Source organism: Heliconius melpomene, chromosome 19, assembly GCF_056956725.1.
Source record: "Heliconius melpomene rosina isolate 202511_hmr_F chromosome 19, ASM5695672v1, whole genome shotgun sequence".
NCBI classification, from domain to species: domain Eukaryota; kingdom Metazoa; phylum Arthropoda; class Insecta; order Lepidoptera; family Nymphalidae; genus Heliconius; species Heliconius melpomene.
In genome coordinates this window covers 7,741,796-7,762,461 of record NC_140407.1, presented here as the reverse complement: position 1 = coordinate 7,762,461, position 20,666 = coordinate 7,741,796, and the positions used below count along the sequence as shown (strand labels likewise).

The following is a 20,666-nucleotide window of genomic DNA, read 5'->3' as shown; positions in this document are numbered from 1 at the left end:
AACTGGACCAGAGGTTTTTTTTTCAGTTTCACGCTGTATCCCGCATGCAGAGGGAGCCTAGGTTCCCTCTGCTGCCCACTTTCCGCCGATTGCTGGAGGCATTGCGAGTTAAGTAGCGAAAATAGGAGTGGGAATCGATCCCACATCCTGTCGCGTTCACACATATACGCTTGTGCTCCTCACAAAGACTGGCGACAATTTATATATAAAAAAATGCCAGTGCAGGTAGGACAATTTTGGAAAACATCCAATATCTTCTAAATGATGCTGAGATTCAATTAACAGCTTATCAACAGGAATCTATAGACCCCTAATAAGTTCGTATGAGAGTCCGAATAAGAGTTCCTAAAATCTATATATATAAAAGGACTTGTCCTCACTGACTGAGGTAAGACGCACGCACAGCCTTAACCGCTGTGCGTAGAAACGTTAAATTTGGACAAAAGTTTACTTTCGTAATCTGGACATCCACTAAGAAGGGATTTTGAAAAATTTTTACCCTAAAGGGTTGAAATAGGGGTTCAAATTTTGTATGGAAAAAAATTTAAATCGGCACCGATTTTTATAAAAAAATGAAATTTAGATTTTTAAAAGTATTTAATTGAACACGTGGTTCGTCGTTTTTTAGAATTCTCTCCCTAATGGTGCAAATAAGGGGTTGAAAGTTTGTATGGAAAAATCTGTAAATCGCCACCGATTTTTATAAAATTTTAAATTTAAACTTAAAAATATTTCATTGAACACATGTTTCATGGGTTATTAGAATTCACCCTTAAATAGGCAAGCGAAGCTGCGCGCGTCCACTAGTAAAGCTATAATTTGTTGATTACAAGTAATTTTTCCTTTACTGTACCGTTTTGCCTTCCCTTCTCTATATTAATGTTTGTATTTTGATATCATCAGAAACGTGCCAAGAAAAAAACAAGATTTTATCTATACAAAAGATAAAATGGCTATTACAATTACAAATTGGTCTTTCACAGATAAAACTGTCAGATAAATAATAAACACAGTAATAATATCAATACATAGTTGTGGTATGCACCTACTTATCCTTTAAAAAGGTTATCTTCATTATCATTACTTAATGAAAATAAATATATAAGAGGTATGTTACAATCATTTAATTGAAACTATGGTTGCGCACATTGAGGTTTTAGAGTAGCCATTCCTCCTTCTAGCTCACGATAACGTGTACTTTTTTATACGAGGTATGTTATGAGGTCCTGGGGCAAATAAATGTTGAGGAAGACAGAGACAATTTATATTATTAGGAAACGGTAGAAAGTTAAATGCTGATAACTAATTGATTTTGACATTGACTGGATAATGCTTTTTAGTAATAATAGAATAATTTTGTTATCTCAATGTTAACCAAATTGGTGCAGTTGTACTTAGGCGCTATTAAGGTGATAAAAACAAACGAATATAAATAATTTATTTTTTATTTTAATAAGTTAATCTATAAGGCAAGCTTTGTTTGTTATCAAAAAAATATTGCTTATAAAGATTTATTTAGGCAATAATACATAAAATCATCCAATTATGGACAACATTATTGCGCAATATATATTATCTTTATTATATATAAATCAGATATACATAGTTTTGCATTTCGAACTCTCCTACAGTATGATATGGCAATTTTTATATACATACATAATGTTAATTATACAAATATTTTTTATATAAATATTTTTTAAAATAGCTTTAGCATTGAGTATTTACTAAATTCATCAATAATACTTTCTGAACACATAAATACCAGACTAGAAAAAAAAATCAAGGCAAGGCTTACTAATTATCTTTGGGAAGCACTGACCGCTACTTTATTTTTCATACAAATTACAGACTAGGGACTAAAAACCTTACATGCTATATACAATGTTATTGTAAATCATGTAATATGTATCGCTGGTATAATCAAATATTTTTTAATGATTACTAAAATATAATGTAATATAATTAATAATAATTAATGGTTAATTATTATTTTATTTTGTTGCAACCACTTAGTACTTAGTAACTTGTCAACTGTACCAAAGTGCCTCTAAAATATTGAAATTAAAAAAACTCTAACATAAAACACGATTTATAACAAATCAATTAATCTCAAATAAACTAATGACTTCTAAAACAATCATCCAAAACCAATTTACAAGGTACATACAAAATTGTAATACAACATGTAAAATATATTAAATATAAATATTATATGTATATCGTAGATTAAAAGTGGCTTAACTTCGAGTGGTCGTAACTTTTGATTTCAATATTTAAAAAATCTTTTAATTTTTTTAATTTATGATGGTTTTTTTGTGATGATTTTTCACACATTGGCTATTTTCAAAATATTTTCATTAACTATCAATCAATATAAAAAATATTGCAACATAATTTTAACCGATTTTTTGTTATATGATGACATAACAATAAAAGTTTCTGCTCTTATTAGAATTATAGACGCCTATATATTATTGATCTCTAAACCAACGGTTCTTGAGATCAGCGCGTTAAACCAAACAAATCTTTTAGTTTTACAATGTATAGATGTAATCTGTGATCGAGAGTATGACAGGAAATTAATTTTAAAAAAATAACAAGTAATATATAACGTAACATGTTTCTATACCTGTGCTATGATGGTCTCAATTAATTACTTTTGAGTATATTTAAAGTTAGGCCACTTTAATTCTACCTCGCTAAATATAAAACTACCTAACTAACCTGAAACGCATCAGAAAATCCATGATACGGGTAAATACCCCCCAATATATACTTATAGCTTCCATAGTGGTGCAGACGATAGGTCCCAGGTTCAGTTCCGGGAGGGATTTCCCATTCTATGTGAGCCTCGCTGGTGCCGAGGATTTTAGAGTTACGTTTCCATATGAATCTGTAAATGTGACTTTGTGAGTAAAATCGTGACATTTTAATTTTATATTCACGCGTTTTTCGTATTTTATAAAAAAGATAAAGACAAATTAGACCTTACAATACTACTAGTGTAATATGACATTTAGTTTTATAGTCTTGTACTAAAAACCTAGAAGTAGAAACTCCTTTCTTCAACTTCCGCCTGTTAACGCCATTTAACGCCGTTGTGGCGCAGAGATGTGCCCCTGTGCGTGTGACTGTAAGTGCGACGGTACTGCTCGCTTTGGTAACGAGGCAAAGCGCGGCGTTAAGTACCACCACTCAACACGCAATGCCATGAAAAACTCTCGATTGGGAATCGAACCATGGCTTTTACGGTCAGATACTATCAATTGCTAACTTTAATGTTCACTTCAATATTATAATAATATGAACTTATTTTATTATCGGCAAGGTTATTAGTGAAATAATAAATATTTTATATTACTTAGTCTCCCAATCACCATCTGTAGCGACAGTCACCCACGCGTCATCAGCTTCTGACACTAAACGTTCGACGGATGCGAACCCCCGACTCCTCTGTGCACTATTGCGGGGGTGGCCAGATACCTGGAGGACATTTTTATGTTAATACACTTTCTAAACGTTATTAACACGAAATTGACAGTATTTTATTACTTAAGTATCTTCAGGCTAATAAAAAATGTTGTTTACTATCAATGAATTCATAAATTGGATATGGCAAGTGGTAAGCAGGAGAAGCTTACTATTAAGACACGCTCCCCACTTTCCGTTGAATTCTGAAGGCATTGCGTGTTGTATGGCAAAACTCAACGCCGCGCTTTGCCTCGAAACCAGAAAGAAGTAATGAAAATATCTAGTGAGAATCGAACCCACGTGCTAAAATGTGAATTAGAACTGACCTTTTTACTCATATATGTCTAGTGGGTTAATTATGTGATTCAGTGATTATTGCACTTTTAGTATACTAAAGCGTTAAAGTAATTAAGCAACAACAATAAATACTAACAAACACAGCAACAACAGTGTCGTCGTAGCCGTAGTATTTTTGCGGTTGCCTCACGCAGTCACCGAACTCGTGTCCCCACGGTGCTGAGTCCCATAGGACGGGGGGCACTAGCGTTATTAATTGTTCACTGAAGTCCGGTGGTGATGGGCCCGGGTCGAGCTTTGTGTTCTGAAGCAAATAAAGATTCTTCTTATTTTTTTTTTAAATAATAAATATATATTTTTATTTGTAAATAATTTGTGTTAATTGTTAATTAAAATTTTTATTCTGAAAATAAACATTTATCTGACACCAAAGCCATTCGCTCTAATCAAAGATTTGAGTCCCGTTACGTTGAAATTAATTAATTTCTAAAATATTTTTTTTATAATTACCTCAAAATGAAAAAACCGGAACCTCTTGTCCATCTGTCAATACCATTTATCTCGAGATCGCGTGGATCAGCGAACATTGACGATATATTCGAAGATCGTCAGCATAAAGGTGGTAAGGAGGAACAATATTGTGATAAAAATAGTTAATAGAAAAAGAAATGAAGAGAGGAGACACTAATTTTCTTTCTAATTAATTAATTTTCTTTAGTCATCCCAATACATTAAAAAGTTTCAATAAGTGACCTAAGCCGAAGGTTTGATTTTATTTTCGGCTGAAAATCTTGTGTCAGAGTCATTTATTTACATTTTTTTTTTATTTAATTACATATAACAAAAATACTTACTTGTTTCAAAGCGTTTGCAAGTTCTATGTACTTGTTGAGGTAAATATCTAGAGTGTGCGGTCCAAAAATAGTTGAAGCCGCTTCGTATCGTTGCGCCTGTTGATATTTATAAAGAGTATTTTATTTTATTAATTCTTATGAACCTTTTTCTTTTGTTTTCTTTTAGCCTCTCGCTATATCTCTCGCTATGTCTTGAAAATTATTCTGCACCTCAACACACCCTTGCGTGGGCGCTTTGTCTTACTAGTAAAGCAAGAAAATGTTTTTTCTTTTCATCTTCATCCCCGCATGTATCAGGGTAGGCAGAGGGGATCTAGTGTCTGGACTCAGTAAATAATTAATTTCGCCTAGTGTGTATCAAGCTTGCAACTGTCGTGATTATAAACAGATACTGTGCATCTGTGTCACGACAGCCTTAACATTATTATTATATATTAAGTTGTAAAAACAACGAACTAATATCTGTATATTTACTTCAATGAAAAGTGGGTGGTGCGTGGTGAAGAAATTGCCTTAACTCTAGAAAATGCGTGAAGCTGCTTTTTTTTATAACAATTACCTGATACTCCTCTGGGGTAGCTATATAATCTGAATATATATTCGACAGTCCAGCCAACACCACGTGGCCAGATGTAACAGAACGTAGAACGGAACGTAAACGCCGTCCCGACATGGTAGTGAACTCGCCGGGCACCGCCGCCAGAGTGAGGCCGCCGATGCGCGCGAGGGTGCAGGAGACGACGTGGGGCTGCCACTCGTAGGGGAATTTTGCCTGAATGAGGAAATTTTATTTGTAATTTACTGGCTGCTAAGGTGACAAAACGTACACTTAAAATTCCTTAAAAAACAACTTAATCTCCATTTCATATCCATACTACGTACCCGTCCAGTGGCCAATAATATAGGTTTGGGCGCCTGACATGCTATATCAGCTGCCGTAGGTTCCGCTATGAAGTCTCTAACTGCATTCCACAGTGGATTCGAAGTGGTGGTGCCTTGCGAGAAGTCGAAGGAACCGGGGCCGTCTGTAGTTCCCGCGGCGAAGCTATAGCCCATGGCTGGAACGCAACCATGGACCTTTGAGCTCTGGAATTTGAAAGTTAATCTTGTTATTATTATGGTTTTTTAGCTTCTCGTGTATAGCAGAGTAGGCAAAGGGAACCTAGTGTTGAGACATTCCGTTCCCCATGTTCCTCGACGGAACCCTACGCAGAGCTATGTCCTGTTATTAGAATGAAAATATTTCATACACTCGAGTGCGCATTACATAGTTTTTTTTGCTGAATGAAAATAAAACATCAGTGAAGGAAAGATAGCGCAATATTAGATTAGAGCATGTAATGTTTGATAACTCTCCGACCACCATACAAAGTACAATAAGAGGTATAACCTTTTTTTAAGTAGGCTTTAAGTAAAGTAGTAAAAAAGTTCTTAACTAGAATATTTCTTATGCATGTTAAAAACAAAAAATTGTTACAAATGTTGTTATTTATTATATTATTAATATACATACAGCATTAAAAGTTTCAGTAACAGGATCGTAAGGCGAGACTTCCTGTTTGGGCATGTCCACGAACTGGTGGATGATGGCAAGAGGGCCGGTGAGATCATCGCCTGGTTGTTTTAGAACTTTCTGTAAACAGAGGGAACATAGTGTTAAGGTACTCCGTTCCCCACTTTTCAATTAATTATCGAGATATTGCCGCTGAGTGGCAGAATTCAACGCCGCGTTTCGTCTGGTTACCAGAGCGACGCAATGAAAACAATTCTTTTTTTTAATTTACTATAAATTTTAGTTTCAATTCCTACTTAAAGTCACTTATCTAATTCCAAATATAAACATAAATCTTACCATAGCAGTTTGAAACAGTTTATTAGCTATAATCCTAGTACTATCAAACATGTCTCTTCCCGGTCCAGAAGCAAAACATCTTTCTTTGTGCAAATCACATTTTAATTTCTCCTGATCGCATATTTTATTTGAGAACTCGCATCTGGGGCCCCTGGTGTTTGGAGATACGTCGCCTAGATTTGTCGAGGCAAATGCACATACAATACGACCCTGGAATTTAAGTGCTATAATAAATAAATTGTACTGCTGTTATAAAGCTGAAAATTTGTTCAGTTAAACGCATTAATCTCAGAAACCTATATATTACAATTATTAATATTACAATTTATTGAATTATTTTTGTGGTGTATTTTGTAAAATCCTTTATATTTCTTTTAGGTCAGCAAAGCCACAGATAATGCATAGTATTTATATACAGCCAAAGAAATATGTTAACCCTCAGTGAGTATTTTGCAAAATTTGAAAATAAGTAAAGTTATTCAAAAGCAATGGATATATATTTATAGCTAATTAAAATTAACATGTTATTTATGTTAATATTAGACCATTATAAAAATCTGTATTATCAGTTTTATATATTCTAGAAATTGAAGCAAGTAGAAAATAAAATGACAGTTTCTCTTTTTAACGAATTAATATAATATACATACATAATTATATTCAAGCGTCTTGTAAAATGAATATGTATTAAGTGAAATTTTAACCTATGCTCTTTTATGTAACACATTCAAGGGCTTTAGCTGATTAAATTCAAATTCAATAAATAAAAATATTCTAATCTGAGTGTGCTTATGACATTTAAAATTTGCTGATAAACGTGCTAATGACTTTTTTTTACTGTTACAGCAGCCAATTTAGATTTATAGGATTTTAATTTAGTAAGTAGTAAAGCCTAAAGCTATTTAAAAAAACTAACCTTGCCAGGCAAAGTATTATTTCCATTCATCGCTTTCTCCATCAATAGCGAGGCATACCCAACATTGTCGGAGGATATCAGCCGGTTAGTGTTGTTCATGCTGGTGGGATGCACCGCGAACCAGTTGATGACGCCCACTATTTTATTAGATGGTGATATAAAACGCACTTGCGCTAGGGTCTTATCTACATCATATTTGTATCTGAAATCAAGTTTTTTTAAAGATATAAAATAATAATATAGTCACGAAAGGAAAATATTTATATAGCTATAAAAATGCCGTAAATCGTAGCAGGACTCGAAACCGTGGTCGAAAACTCGAAAGAGTCTGTCTGTGATTTCAAAACAACTGTAGTCTCCATGTGCTTAAAATTGTTATTTACACGTAAGTAGTTGTTGAACATCTGTTTTTCTCATATTAAGAATTTAATTCACAATACTCGCATTCAATAGAACAACTTAACTTAAATTATTAATAATACTGACAAGAAATTAAAAATTAAAAGAACTTCACCAACTTAGCTCTCTCTTCCGCCGGATTCCGTAGATACGACGTCGGAGACCGATTGATGTTTGCATCTAATAATTCACCTTCTCCGTATTCCATACGCACTGGCGTTATATTGTTGTGGGCGATTATAATACTCTGTAATTTTAACAATATATTATACTAGTGGACGCGCGCAGCTTTGCTCGCTTATTTGCACCATTAGGGTACAATTCTAAAGAACCACGAAACACGTGTTCAATGAAATGTGTTTAAGGATCTGAATTTCAAATTTTATAAAAATCGGTGCCGATTTAAAAAAAATCCATACAAACTTTCAACCCCTATTTCACCCTTTTAGGGTTAAAATTTTTCAAAATCCCTTCTTAGTGGATGTCCAGATTACGAAAGTAAACATCTGTCCAAATTTCACGTTTCTACGCACAGCGGTTACGGCTGTACGTGCGTCTTACCTAAGTCAGTGAGGACAAGCCCTTTTATATATAATTAACTTTTCCCTCAATTTTCGAGATTTATTTTTATTGGGGTCTTCGTTCAATTATACAAGTATAGTTGATCGAAAATTGGAGGTTTAAATATGAAATATAGTAAATCATGAAAGAAGCCTTGCTAAAACACTCACACACGTTCTCCACTTGCCGCGTTATTGCCAGATAATATTCGCCCAATAAAAATAACAAATAAAACATTACCCGAATAGTGATCGAACCCACAACCCTCGTATTTACAATCACACGCTGGTGCAAAAATATATAACTATCTTTTGGACGTTAAATAGTATAATAGCCCAACTTACCTTTAATATTCCAGCTATATACGCGACATAAGTCTCCTTAACAAAGCCCAATATGGGTAAATCAAATAAAAAATCCAAAAGAAATCCTCCAGGCGTAGAATGTGTATGAGTGCCACTTAATATCACATTGTTCTCATTGTATAGATCCCCGTACCGTTTTTGTAAACGTTTTATAACCTGACAAGGAATGGAAACTAATTAAAAAGGACTGTGGGATTGATTTTGCTTAGGATAATTATTTTGTATAAGGTACATTTGGGTAGCTCCATAAATCGAGATTCCTAATAATTCTTTTTTGCTTCCAAACACAGCAGTATTTCGTGGTTATTAGAAATACCCGTACCCGATTTTTGGAGTTACTCTAATGCACCTTAATACTTTTGAGGCTTAAACAGTTCAAAATAATTGGGGAACTTGTTAAAAATATATTTATTTTTCTACGTGTTTTAGTTAAGATAATATAGATTTTCGATAAACAAAAAACAAACAGCAACACTTACATGTCCAAAATGAACATTGTACAGAGAATTTAATTTTGCAATCTTACATTTTGTACCACAAGGTATGGTAATTACCAGCAAACACTGGTCGCTTGTGAAATTTGGCTTAAGCACATAATACAATGCATTTTGCAATAAAATCCTAACACCAGGGACGACTTAGTGTCAGGACACTTAGTTCTCCACCTTTCACCTAATTGGGAGATATAACGTGTTTAGTGGCATATACCCAATACTTCGATTTGTCTTATCGGAGCGGAGACATAAAATATACAATTATTACCTCGAGTGTCGATCGAAGCCAGAACCAAGAATCAATCCTGGAATCAATTATTTTTCTACATTTAAGTATTTTTTTTATTTTTTTGTTTTAATACCTCCTTTCTTATTCCATTCCCCATCATAGCAGCGTCGACAGATACAAAGACAATACGCGTTGAGTTGTTTTCATCTGCAAGTACGAATGCGCGGGAAAACTGACGCAAATGGATGCCATGGCCGGTCTGCTCGAAGTTTGCGTAACCCATCTGCGAATGTTAATACAATATGTGTTAAATATTATAAAGTTAGTTAAGTAAGTTTTTGTAGCAATTTTAGGGTTCCTTTTAAGGAAAAAAGAAACTCTAATATCTAGTCATCACTTTGTTGTGCGTCTGTCTGTGTGTGTCTACTGCCTTTAATACATAAAAAAAAACATTTTTTATTATAAATATTTTTTGGGTGGTTTGGGTTGCAAATACAATGTTTACTACAATATACTCGCTAAAACAGTTTTACATCTATACAATCTTGCTTGAGACATGCCAGATTTGCTAAAAGCTGATCTTTGTTTACGACAGTAATAAAATGTTATAACGAAGTGAACCCACGGTGGGTTAATAACGGCTGCTTTTGACCTACTGTGTGCAATAAATCACTAAAGTGTATTTTTCAGAGTCATTACTGCTTAAAAATCTTAAGTTTTTAAATTATAATTGTCATTAAAATTATCATTGTATTTTTTATTATACATTTTTTTCCATTTTTAACGCGAGAAGTTGAGGATTCAATACCCACTCGAGGAATTAAAATATTTTCATTTTTTCGCTCTTCTAACGAGACAAACCGTGGCGTTCGTTGACACAAAACGCAGGCATTGGCCTCCAGAATCCGGTGGAAAGTGGTGAAAGGAAATGTCTTATTGAGAACGGAGTGTCTTAACACAAGGTTCCCAAATTCTCTCTGGCTACTCTTGATAGACCGTGATTGTAAAAAAAAACATTTTTCAGCCTTGTATATGTATAGTTCCGATTATTGAAATATATATAAATAAAATCCCAATCGGCATTAGGAAAATTTAGTTTATTAAGAATAATGAAAGTCCTCGAATAGTCGAGTACTGGCTATTCACATCTAGACGTTTAACCTCGCCTGTTCAATAAACCGTGAAGGAATAGTTAATATCCTTCGCACTTTATTTATTGCCTACACTGAAAATCATGCATTTTCCTAGTTAGCATTTTATTATTATTATGATATTGTAAAATATGTAAATTTATTATATATTTCTACAAATATTACGTATTAAAAAATGTTTTATTAAAGTTTTATTAACATTTTTTGTAATAAAATAAGCTCGCTAGGGTCAAAAGAGTTTTAGTCCAATACGCATCGTTTGTATAACTATAAAAAAACATTATAAAATATAAACAGTACAAAAGCAAGAACAAAAAAAGAGAGAATTAGAGAGAGAAATTTAGAGAGATTTTTTTTGAGAATTACTTAGATCTATAGCCGATAATTAATATTACTGCTTCACCTGTATCTCACAGCAGCACACAGCGCTTTGCTTTGATACCAGAGCGAAAAATGAAAATAATAAATATTTCATTTCCTCGAGTGGGAATCGAACCCACAACCTGTCACGTCTCTGGCCTGGACTCTGCTTTTGTCGGGGATTAAAAACGCATATTTATTTTTTAGCATAATTAAATAAACAAACAAGTCTTCTTACATTATACCACAAATAATTTAAAATAGATACCTGTAACAAATGTTGCATATAAGTTACGATATGAAAAATGCTAAGAAGGTATAAAGCCTTACAAATTCGACAGTAAGCCGCACTTACTTTTAATATTTAAAGTCGCAATACATTATGTATTTACTTATTTCCTCATTTGTTTTTAATTTTAATATTTTTTTTTACTATTCTCAATGTCAAATACACTTTAAATAATAACGTAGTGTAAAAACTTTATATTTAAATCTAGTAAGCAAGCAAAAAACTGCACGTGGTTAAATTTTATCCTGTACCCGGAAATAATTATATTATATAATAATTTTTAATTATTACATCAAAGCTGACCTTTTTTTATAATTCATTTTATACCTAAAATATATAATAAAAAAAGTTGTTACTGTTGCTTTCTGCAAGTAAAATTTATACGAGACACGGGTCATTAACAACCTATAGCCGTCTAGAATAATTATTAATTAATTATATTAAATTATTTTTCCACTCCAGTGGACAATCGCAGAAAATAGAACAGAGAGTGTCTTGACACAAGATTCCTTCTGCCTACACCGTTTTGCGGAAAAATATTTAAAGTTGCCTTTTTAGTTAGATAGGTTACCTATGTGCAACACGCACAAACATACTGCTTCGCTTTTTTTATATATGTAAAAATATTCTATCAACATATCTACTAAATAATACTTAAAACAACCCTTTAATACACAATCTTGATACAATGGTGCATGGCCATAACATTCTCCAGTATTAACTATTAACAATACCATACATAGGTGACATGACAGCCTTTTGATTGTTAATCCTCATAACCTGTTTTAGTTATTATGTAATATTAATAAATTAAGTTTTACTGATTTTTTTTGAACTCACTAGGTACTATCGCGCGATAAACACGTAAAAACATAATGATTACACGTTCTGTAGGTAACGGAAGTGTCTTAATGGGAACGGAAAACACGTTTCCATATTCCCTCCTCCTCCTCGGGATACAGCATGAAGTGAAAAAATATGAAATATTTTATATATATCTAATTTATGTATTTATACATGTATGAGTTCCAAAGAGATCAAAAGACAAAATGTGAATGTAATCATCATAAATTGGAGGTCAAGTTAATAAAAATAATTTATACATAAAACCTTGAAGATTAGCTTTACGTAACTAGCAGCCGTATGTAACAGTCATATAATTAAAAAAAACAAATTTAAAATTTTTATAAAAGTATAATGATACTGTTTGATAAGTTTAAGCTAATTTAATAATAGATATTAGATACTTAAAAGCTTTGCTTAGGTTTGAATTTAAGAAATACCAAAAAGTAAGCGATTTATAAACAGTTTAGTAACTAAGATGAAAAAATAAAAATCAAAATCATAAAATGCTTAAAAAATACGCTTAAATTTTTTCCCAAAAGTCTTTAAATAAAAAAAATGGTGACGGACTGGTACCGATTCCCGGCGTCACGGTCATCATATTATTTACAGTCAACAAATGCTACAATGCGCCTCGATGGCATCATTAATATGAATAAAAAACGAGGTGAGAGAAGCTAGTTTAAAGAAACTCCGTTCTTCACGCACTGTCCACACGTATTTTCCACATGGCATGTTAAGTGGCGAAGCTCAACGCCGCACTGCGCGCAGACTTACCAAGTTGCTTTACCTGAGCGTGGAAATGTTTTTTTTTTAGCTTCACGCACACAGCATAGTCAGAGGGATCCTAGTGTTAAGACACTCCGTTCCCGACTTTCCGCCGTATTCCGGAGGCATTGCGTGTTGAGTGCCAGAACTCAACGCCGCGCTTTGCCTCGACACCAGATCGACGAAATGAAAATATAAATTAAAATCAATATTTAATTTTTCTCGAGTGGGGATCAAAGTTCGGACCCACAACCAATCGCGATTACAATCACACAGTCGTGCCCCAGCGCCACGAATGGCCTCAAAAAGTAAAAAGCCTACATTATATAGTATTAATCATAGAAATTATAATCGTTAACATATTTTTATAGGAAACTTACAAAACCAATTTCTGCGGCCGGTCCAGTGACGTCAGCTATACCAACGCCCACGCGAAGGGCACTGATTGTTGATATCCAACATAGGGCACACAGTGAAAACCCTAGTCTGGACATCTGAAATAAGACAAATGTACAAAAATGTGTATTAATATAAAATAAACATTATTTAATGTAATTTAATTGAAGTTAAGAAGTAATATTCGTTACAGTAATTACATATATATAATTACAAATTGTAACTGATTGCTGTCTGTATTTTAAAGGAACATAACAAAATCGACTATTGGAGGCATTAATCAATGTAATTAGACCCAAAACAATGATTTTTAAAATTGTTTGTTTGTAAATACTCAATAGTAACTTAGGTTATTTTTCGTCAAAAATCTATTCCTCCTTTTTCTTAAGAGTAAAATGGGTTCTAACATTTACAAAGAATACCAGCTTTTGTACGGTAACTTTTATTAAATTAAAATTACATCGAGTTGATATCGTTTAACTGCTCATAGACATTCCTGTCTAAAATAGCTTATCTCTTAATTTTTTTTAGCAATAGCATTATTCATATTATTATGCATATTTTGTCTTCTCGCCATATTCTTTCACCCACTTCCACAGGTTAGCTGGAGAAAATCTTTTAAAGAGATAAGTCCACCGAGTCCAACTTTTTTATCTATTAAATGTATTTTTTTAACGTTGAATGCAATAAAGAATATTAAAAAAAAAAGAATAATATAAAATGACGCACTAAAGCTAAACGCCAATTCGTGATTCCGATCGCGCGTAGTCCACTGACATTGACAATCGCCCGGTTCCGTACAACGTGATCTGCAAACTATAGTTGTGTTTGTGTGACACGAGCACTAGCAAAGCAAGTAGCAACTAGTATGTAGGAAAGTACTATTATTTAGACACGTACCGTATGTTCCTTATTATACGGAAAATATCTTAAAATGTTATTATTTATTGTCATTTAGGTATATGGTTATTGAAGTGGAGTTGCGCGATTTTACTATAGTTTGTATAAAGTTAGCAAAGTTAAGGAGATGTTGTTACACGAACTAGCAATATAATCTAATTGTTTTCGTTCGAGAACTCTAAGATACATATATTGTTTACGATTACGTTTATAGGTACGATTTCTATTAAGTACTTATATTACATAAAATTTTAAAAATAATATGACAATTTATTACAGCATGCAGCATGACATGGAAAAAAATATTCAATTAATATTTAAATTGATCTCCTTGTTTAAACAAACCTATTGAGAGCTATTAACCTTATTTTTATTTTCGTAGGAAAATCATTAAACTATCGCACACAAGGAAAATTACGAAAGTTGAACCTGAAGGCAATGAACTCCAGGTCGTTGTCTTAATACTGACAAGACAAGTGGAGTTTTATTACGCTAATTGTTGTCAATGGTCAATGATAATGCTTTACGATTTACTCTAACTAATATGATATGAAAATTATAATAATACTTTACGTTCTGGAAAATATTACAAGATAATAATGGAATAAAAGGTAATTTTAAAAATATAAACTTCTTGATATATTTATTGATTATAAAAATGTTTTCTTTGATTTCTTTCAATGAAATCTCTATAAATTTTTCCTATATTTATACTGCAAATTCTCACTCCTTGCTAAATTTCATAACTGTAGGTCCACAAGAAGCACCATATGGTTTTGATTTACTAAGTCTTATTTCTTATTGTTTTCTTTCAATATGTCCAAATATTTAAGACACAAATAAAATAATAGACAAGTACTTGAACTTCGCAATTGAGAAAGTTAAAGTTATAATATATAAGTATCGTATACATATAGATGTACGACGACTGACAAGCTATTATAAGTGTTTATATTTTACACTAGAGACTTGAGAGGAATGCACATGTTTCACAAGTTACACTTTCACAGCGTAAAACTTCCATAGTTCTGCTAATATCACATATCGATATAACTAGCTGATATTAATAATAATTAGCTAAATTTTATAGCATTATTGGCTATTTATGATGATGACAGAATAATGAGACTTGTAAGCATTTATCCCTTTATGCTACATCTATGTCATTGTATGCTACGGGGACAATGCGAGGGTTACGGCCAATTAAATGATTTATAATGTTTAGATTTAAATTATTTTAATTTCTACAATCTTATAGGACAAATCGCAATGTGTTCTGCTACTACTCAACACACAATCCATCCTGCGCAATCTGGGCAGAAAATTCAAGACACTAGTTTATACTGATTATCAATAGTCCTTTATTCCAACTCAAATTATTAATACGTATTATCTATGGACCATTATATCAATAAGAACATAAGACTTACGTAGTTATAGAATTATTGCTCTTCATAAAAGGCATAGCCAAATCATAATATTATTTTAACGTCAAACAGGTGCAGGTAATAAAGTTTTAACAATTTAACTTTTATAATGTAATATACTGAATTCATATGAAATGTATTTTCAAAGTAGAAAATAGTGCGTATTTTAAAACACGTTTTGTGTTTACTATTTTTTTTTTAATTAAAGAATACATTTAATGCATAGACGGTGTCAAGGTCAGCATTGATTTATCTATCTATATATATAAAATCGAAAGGTCACTCACTCATCACGAAATCTCAGAAACTACAAGTGCTAGGAATCTCAAATTTTGCATAGGAGTTATTTATAGGACGTAGGTGCTGGCTAAGACAAGAATTTTCAATTTTCGACTTCTAAGGGGTTGTTTTTGGGGTCGAAAGTTTGTATGAAACTTCGTTACTACAAATACTAGGAGTCTCAAATTTTGCATAGACGTCACGAGGACGTAGTCATGGAGATAGAAATTAATAATAACATAGCTCACGCGTATCCCCAGTATCTATATAAAAATAATATCCATCTCTAATACGTGATTCGATCTCATAATAAAATTATGAAATATGCTATTAAATATATTTTTCTACAAATAAGTATAGCATAGTCAGATTAATAAATAGGCAGATTGCTTTTGCTTAAGATGTTGTAAATTGCAAGTAAACTCCATGTCCTCGTTTCGTAAAATATTAAATTTTCTGTGACTACTTATGTACTAAGCATGTCGAGAAGTAGATAAGATTAATACAATAAAAGTTTTTGTTGTGAAACTTATAAAACTTCATAATCTCATTAGTTTGTTTTACGTTCTGTAGAAGCTGAATTATGTTGAAATCTTATAATTTTAGCACTTCATCAACAAATCATTACAAGCAACTTTATGAAAATAATTTAGTTAGCAATGAACTAAAGTAGCAATCTATTTTTAAAAAAATCTTTTAAATTAGTTATTATCTGACTTAAATAATGTTATTCTTAATTTCTTAGCAAAGCACATTTCTATTTAGTTAAATATCTTTTTAAATTACAGTATGGTCAACAAGTCTTGGCCGCCTTGAAGGCAACTGTATCATATTTGCTTCATCACTTCAATGTAGGTACCTAACTTAGCCGCAATTTTATGTATAACAATTTTTTAATTCATAATTTCGTAAATAATTTTATTATTAATGATTAAAAGCATTTGCAGTTAAAATGAATGCATAGAAGTAAGTAGTAAAAAAATAAAATAAAACTTTGTTTATTTACCATATTTGTCAGCTATCGCCTATCGCAAATTGGCGTCACCCAGTTTTTTATTTTGCCATAAAAACAAGGCAAGAGGCAAGAGTGTAGACCTTCTATAAGCTTAAATATTTACTTATTTAACCTTATAGGTCTTAACTTAGATGTATATAAGTTTTTTTGTATTCGTACAATCACCAAACACTATAAGAATACATTGATAATAATTGATCAAGTTTTATAAAATTATTTCTCTCTACCTTAAATTTAAAATTAAAAAAATATTATTGTTAAAACTCATATAACAATATTATCGTAGTTTCTTTATCTTCAATCGTTGATAAACAAAAGTAATGGACGAAACAAACAAATAATTATCTGATATACATGTTCCTTTGTTCAAAATACTTAAATTTAAACATCCTAAAAATCTTTTTTATGTTCACTTTTTCTTAAATTGAAAGAGTAAATATGAGGCACATGAACTTTGTTATGGCTTTTGTATTGTTTACCTTGAATTTTGACCAATCCCAATTCCACCGAATTATATTAAAGGCTTGTAATTTTGTTTCATATTTTATCACTAGCACGAAAACTAAGGAAACAGGCAAGACGTGTGTAACGTTTTAAAGAACAAAGATGTTTTGACAACAAATACGCGTGTTACACGATTTAATACAACGAAAAATACGACTCCCACCGTCTGAGTGTTGTACGAGACTGTTATAATATAAATATAATAGGTGGCTCACTGCCTATAGCTACTTTTATTTATAATTCGTTGTAACAGTGCACTCGAAACTTCAAGACCAGTCAGTCAGTTTCAATTGAAATACAATCTTTGCTGTTCATTTTAAAGTACATTCCGTAAATAATGTGTTAAGTATCATTTTAAATTAAAGAATCATTTCAATCGGAAAAAAAACACGTCAAATAATGTTTAACAATTAACCCTTTCAGGACCATAGGAGCATGAGGTCATGCAATCATTATAGCAATTTAAAATTATTCATTCTGCTTCTTAAAACATATTTTTAATGAAAGTACTGTAAGTAATATAGCTCAATTTGAGTATTTTTTATGCGACAGGGATGGGGCACCTATATGATCGTAAGAGGCAACTTTAACTCACAAAAATTATCTTTATCTTTTAACATTTATTCATTAGTTAGGATTTTTCAAAATATTTTGTCTCTCTTAAATCTCTTTTTCAGGCCATGAAATAAAATTTACATTCAAAAACTCATTGACAATAAAATTACACTCAAACGTTTCATAATTATTTTTTTTTTGATATGGTACATGTGTGTCCCCGAAGTCATAAAAGGGTTAAACAAACATTTTTTTTATACCAATGTAAATTTACTTAACGTTTCTTAACGGCGTATATTCGACTCTGAAGCAGCAGTTGGTGAGATTGTGATCATTTATATAAAAAATCTACGTTTACAAGATGTAACCACGTCACTGATTTATTTATTAACTCCTTTATTTACGAAATCAAAAACATGATTACATTATGGATATTTAAGGAGGAAAGAAAATAAAAGTTAAGTAGTAGATAAGTAAATATTTAGTAAGAAAATTGATTGAATGTTGTGGTATGAACGTTTGGATATTTTAACATGTGTAGCGGGCATTAGAGACGATATAAGTAGATCAGCTTCACGCTGTATCACGCACACAGCAGGGTAAGCAGAGGGAACCTTGTGTTCAGACACTCAGTTCCCCACTTTCTGCCGGAGTCTAGAGGCATAGCGTGTTGAGTGGCGGAACGCAACGCCGCACTTTGCCTCGATAGAGTGAAGAAATGAAAATATACATTTAAATAAAGATTTTACTTCCTCGAGTGGGGATCGAACCTACAACCAATCGCATTTACAGTCACTCTTTGCGCCCTTGCGCCACCACAGACCATTTACTTGATGTTTATAGTTACAGAATGCTTTTGTGAGCATCATTTTAAATGAAACCAGTTTTAACTACTCTATAAAAGCCTAATGCAATTAAAAAATATATGTATTTGACAAAAATGAAATTTTTTTTCAAACAAAATAAATTAAAAAAAAATCGTAAAATAAAACGCCATTTGTTAAGGACGACGCACGCACACGTAAACCTATTAAAGGGACCCCGCCGCGAACGCCTCACTCCGTTATCGAGTTGTAGGTATTGGTAAGAATGTAGTACCCAGTGCCGGTTTTAGCACTACCGGCGCCCTAAACGAAATTTTTTCGGCGCCCCCTGACTACATTTCAATAACATACAAAAAAAGGGAATGGGTACAACGAAATAACCATCTATTTAAAAAAAAAAATAATGACAAAAACTAAAAAAATGTCACTTCTAGCCTTTCTATCTGCGAACTCTTATTAGGCATTCAAAGTCTATGTTTTCTGCAATTTTATTTTCAAAGTTTTAACAACGTTTTATCACTTTTTTTTTTTAGATATCAAAAACGACGATGACTTTGTTTTTTTTTTTAGATCTTAGACATCTTTGCGCAAAGCGCCGGGCGTCTACAGCGCCCTTTTTATCCGGCGCCCCTGCGCGGTCGCCCAGGCTCGCCCTACCCTAACGCCGCTAGTGGTAGTACCTTTAGCAGTATTTTTGTATTAGTACACATTTACAGTATGGGTGGTATCCATGCGTAACTGCGTCATACAAAACACAGGTAAGGATAGACATCGTGCAGTGGCGTAGCTAGGGTATTTGCTGCCCGGTGCGGCTTAGGGGACTAGATGCACCTTTCCTGTTGACGATTTCTAAAAAAAAAAAAAAAAAGTGATCGTCGACTTTGATGCCCCTTTCCTTTTGATGCCCGGTGCGGCTTAGAGGACTTGATGCCCTTTAAAATGGTCTAAGGTCTAAAAAACAAAGAAAAAACAAACTGATCGTCGACTTTGATGCCCCTTTTCCTTTTGATGCCCGGTGCGACCGCACCGCTCGCACCCCCCTAGCTACGCCACTGACATCGTGCAATGAAAAAACAAATCCTACATCTAAACTATAAACTCTTGAGGTATCTTGATTGATTTCTTTAAGTATGGATCTGAAATATTTTACCCTATATGCTGTTCCTAAAAATTTTTCACAAAAAAATCTCATCCTCGAGAACTAGCACTTGAAATGATTATTAACTACTTTAAAAATCTTTATTTGTATCTAGTACGTATAAATATATAACATATAATTGATTTTGTTAATATTTTCTCCTTGGTAATATAAAAATTACATTCTTAGTTCAAATTTGCCGCCATAAGTTCTATTGTTGACATCATAATAAAAATAGATAAATAATTTTCGTTTATAGTGACATCTATGGTAAAGGTACATTCAACTTTATTTAAATATTATTTACTAGATGTCTCTACTAGTTAAATTGAGCGTCATGCATAATAACTAGCTTAACATTTATAATTTTAAATAGGTAATGATTATATTACGGTAAAAAATGTTTATAACTATAGTGAAAACGCATAGATTTATAATGCTCACATTGTGACAAGTATTGTCTAGTTTGAATTGGTTTTGCATAGATTATACTTACTATTATAACATTTCAAACACGTGAGACTTCCAAAGATGGCGGCGTTACGCGTTGGCGCATTGTCGCCTCCACTATGCTTACATCAGGGGGCAGTTGAAAGCGCAGAAAATAAAATTATTGTAAATCATGCAATTTTAAGTGTTGAGATAAGTAAATAACTTATCTAACTAACACTTGCTATTAAGTTATTTCACTTCAAACATTATCTTTAATATCTTATCAAATATGGACGCTGCTTACCAATTGCATGAGTGGCACAATTTATATATACGACGCTATC

General features: G+C 32.5%; 1 protein-coding gene across 3 annotated transcripts; it reads right to left on the bottom strand.

Moving 5' to 3' along the window:
- Window positions 1–1,427: 1,427 nt before the first annotated feature.
- Window positions 1,428–20,567, bottom strand: CDase (neutral ceramidase). 3 transcript variants are annotated; one of them, XM_085203507.1, is made up of 14 exons: window positions 20,387–20,567; window positions 13,233–13,346; window positions 9,575–9,724; window positions 8,698–8,874; window positions 7,912–8,039; window positions 7,394–7,595; window positions 6,478–6,687; window positions 6,139–6,258; window positions 5,508–5,711; window positions 5,185–5,397; window positions 4,626–4,721; window positions 3,908–4,075; window positions 3,365–3,486; window positions 1,428–2,896 (listed from the first exon to the last, which is right to left on the bottom strand). In XM_085203507.1, exons 2-14 carry the CDS (start codon window positions 13,344–13,346, stop codon window positions 2,719–2,721), a joined length of 2,082 nt encoding a protein of 693 aa, XP_085059633.1. In that variant the 5' UTR covers window positions 20,387–20,567; the 3' UTR covers window positions 1,428–2,718. The 3 variants fall into 3 exon arrangements, with proteins under 3 accessions (XP_085059633.1, XP_085059632.1, XP_085059631.1); XM_085203506.1 differs by lacking the exon at window positions 20,387–20,567 and adding an exon at window positions 17,349–17,574; XM_085203505.1 differs by lacking the exon at window positions 20,387–20,567 and adding an exon at window positions 16,861–16,994.
- Window positions 20,568–20,666: the final 99 nt, after the last annotated feature.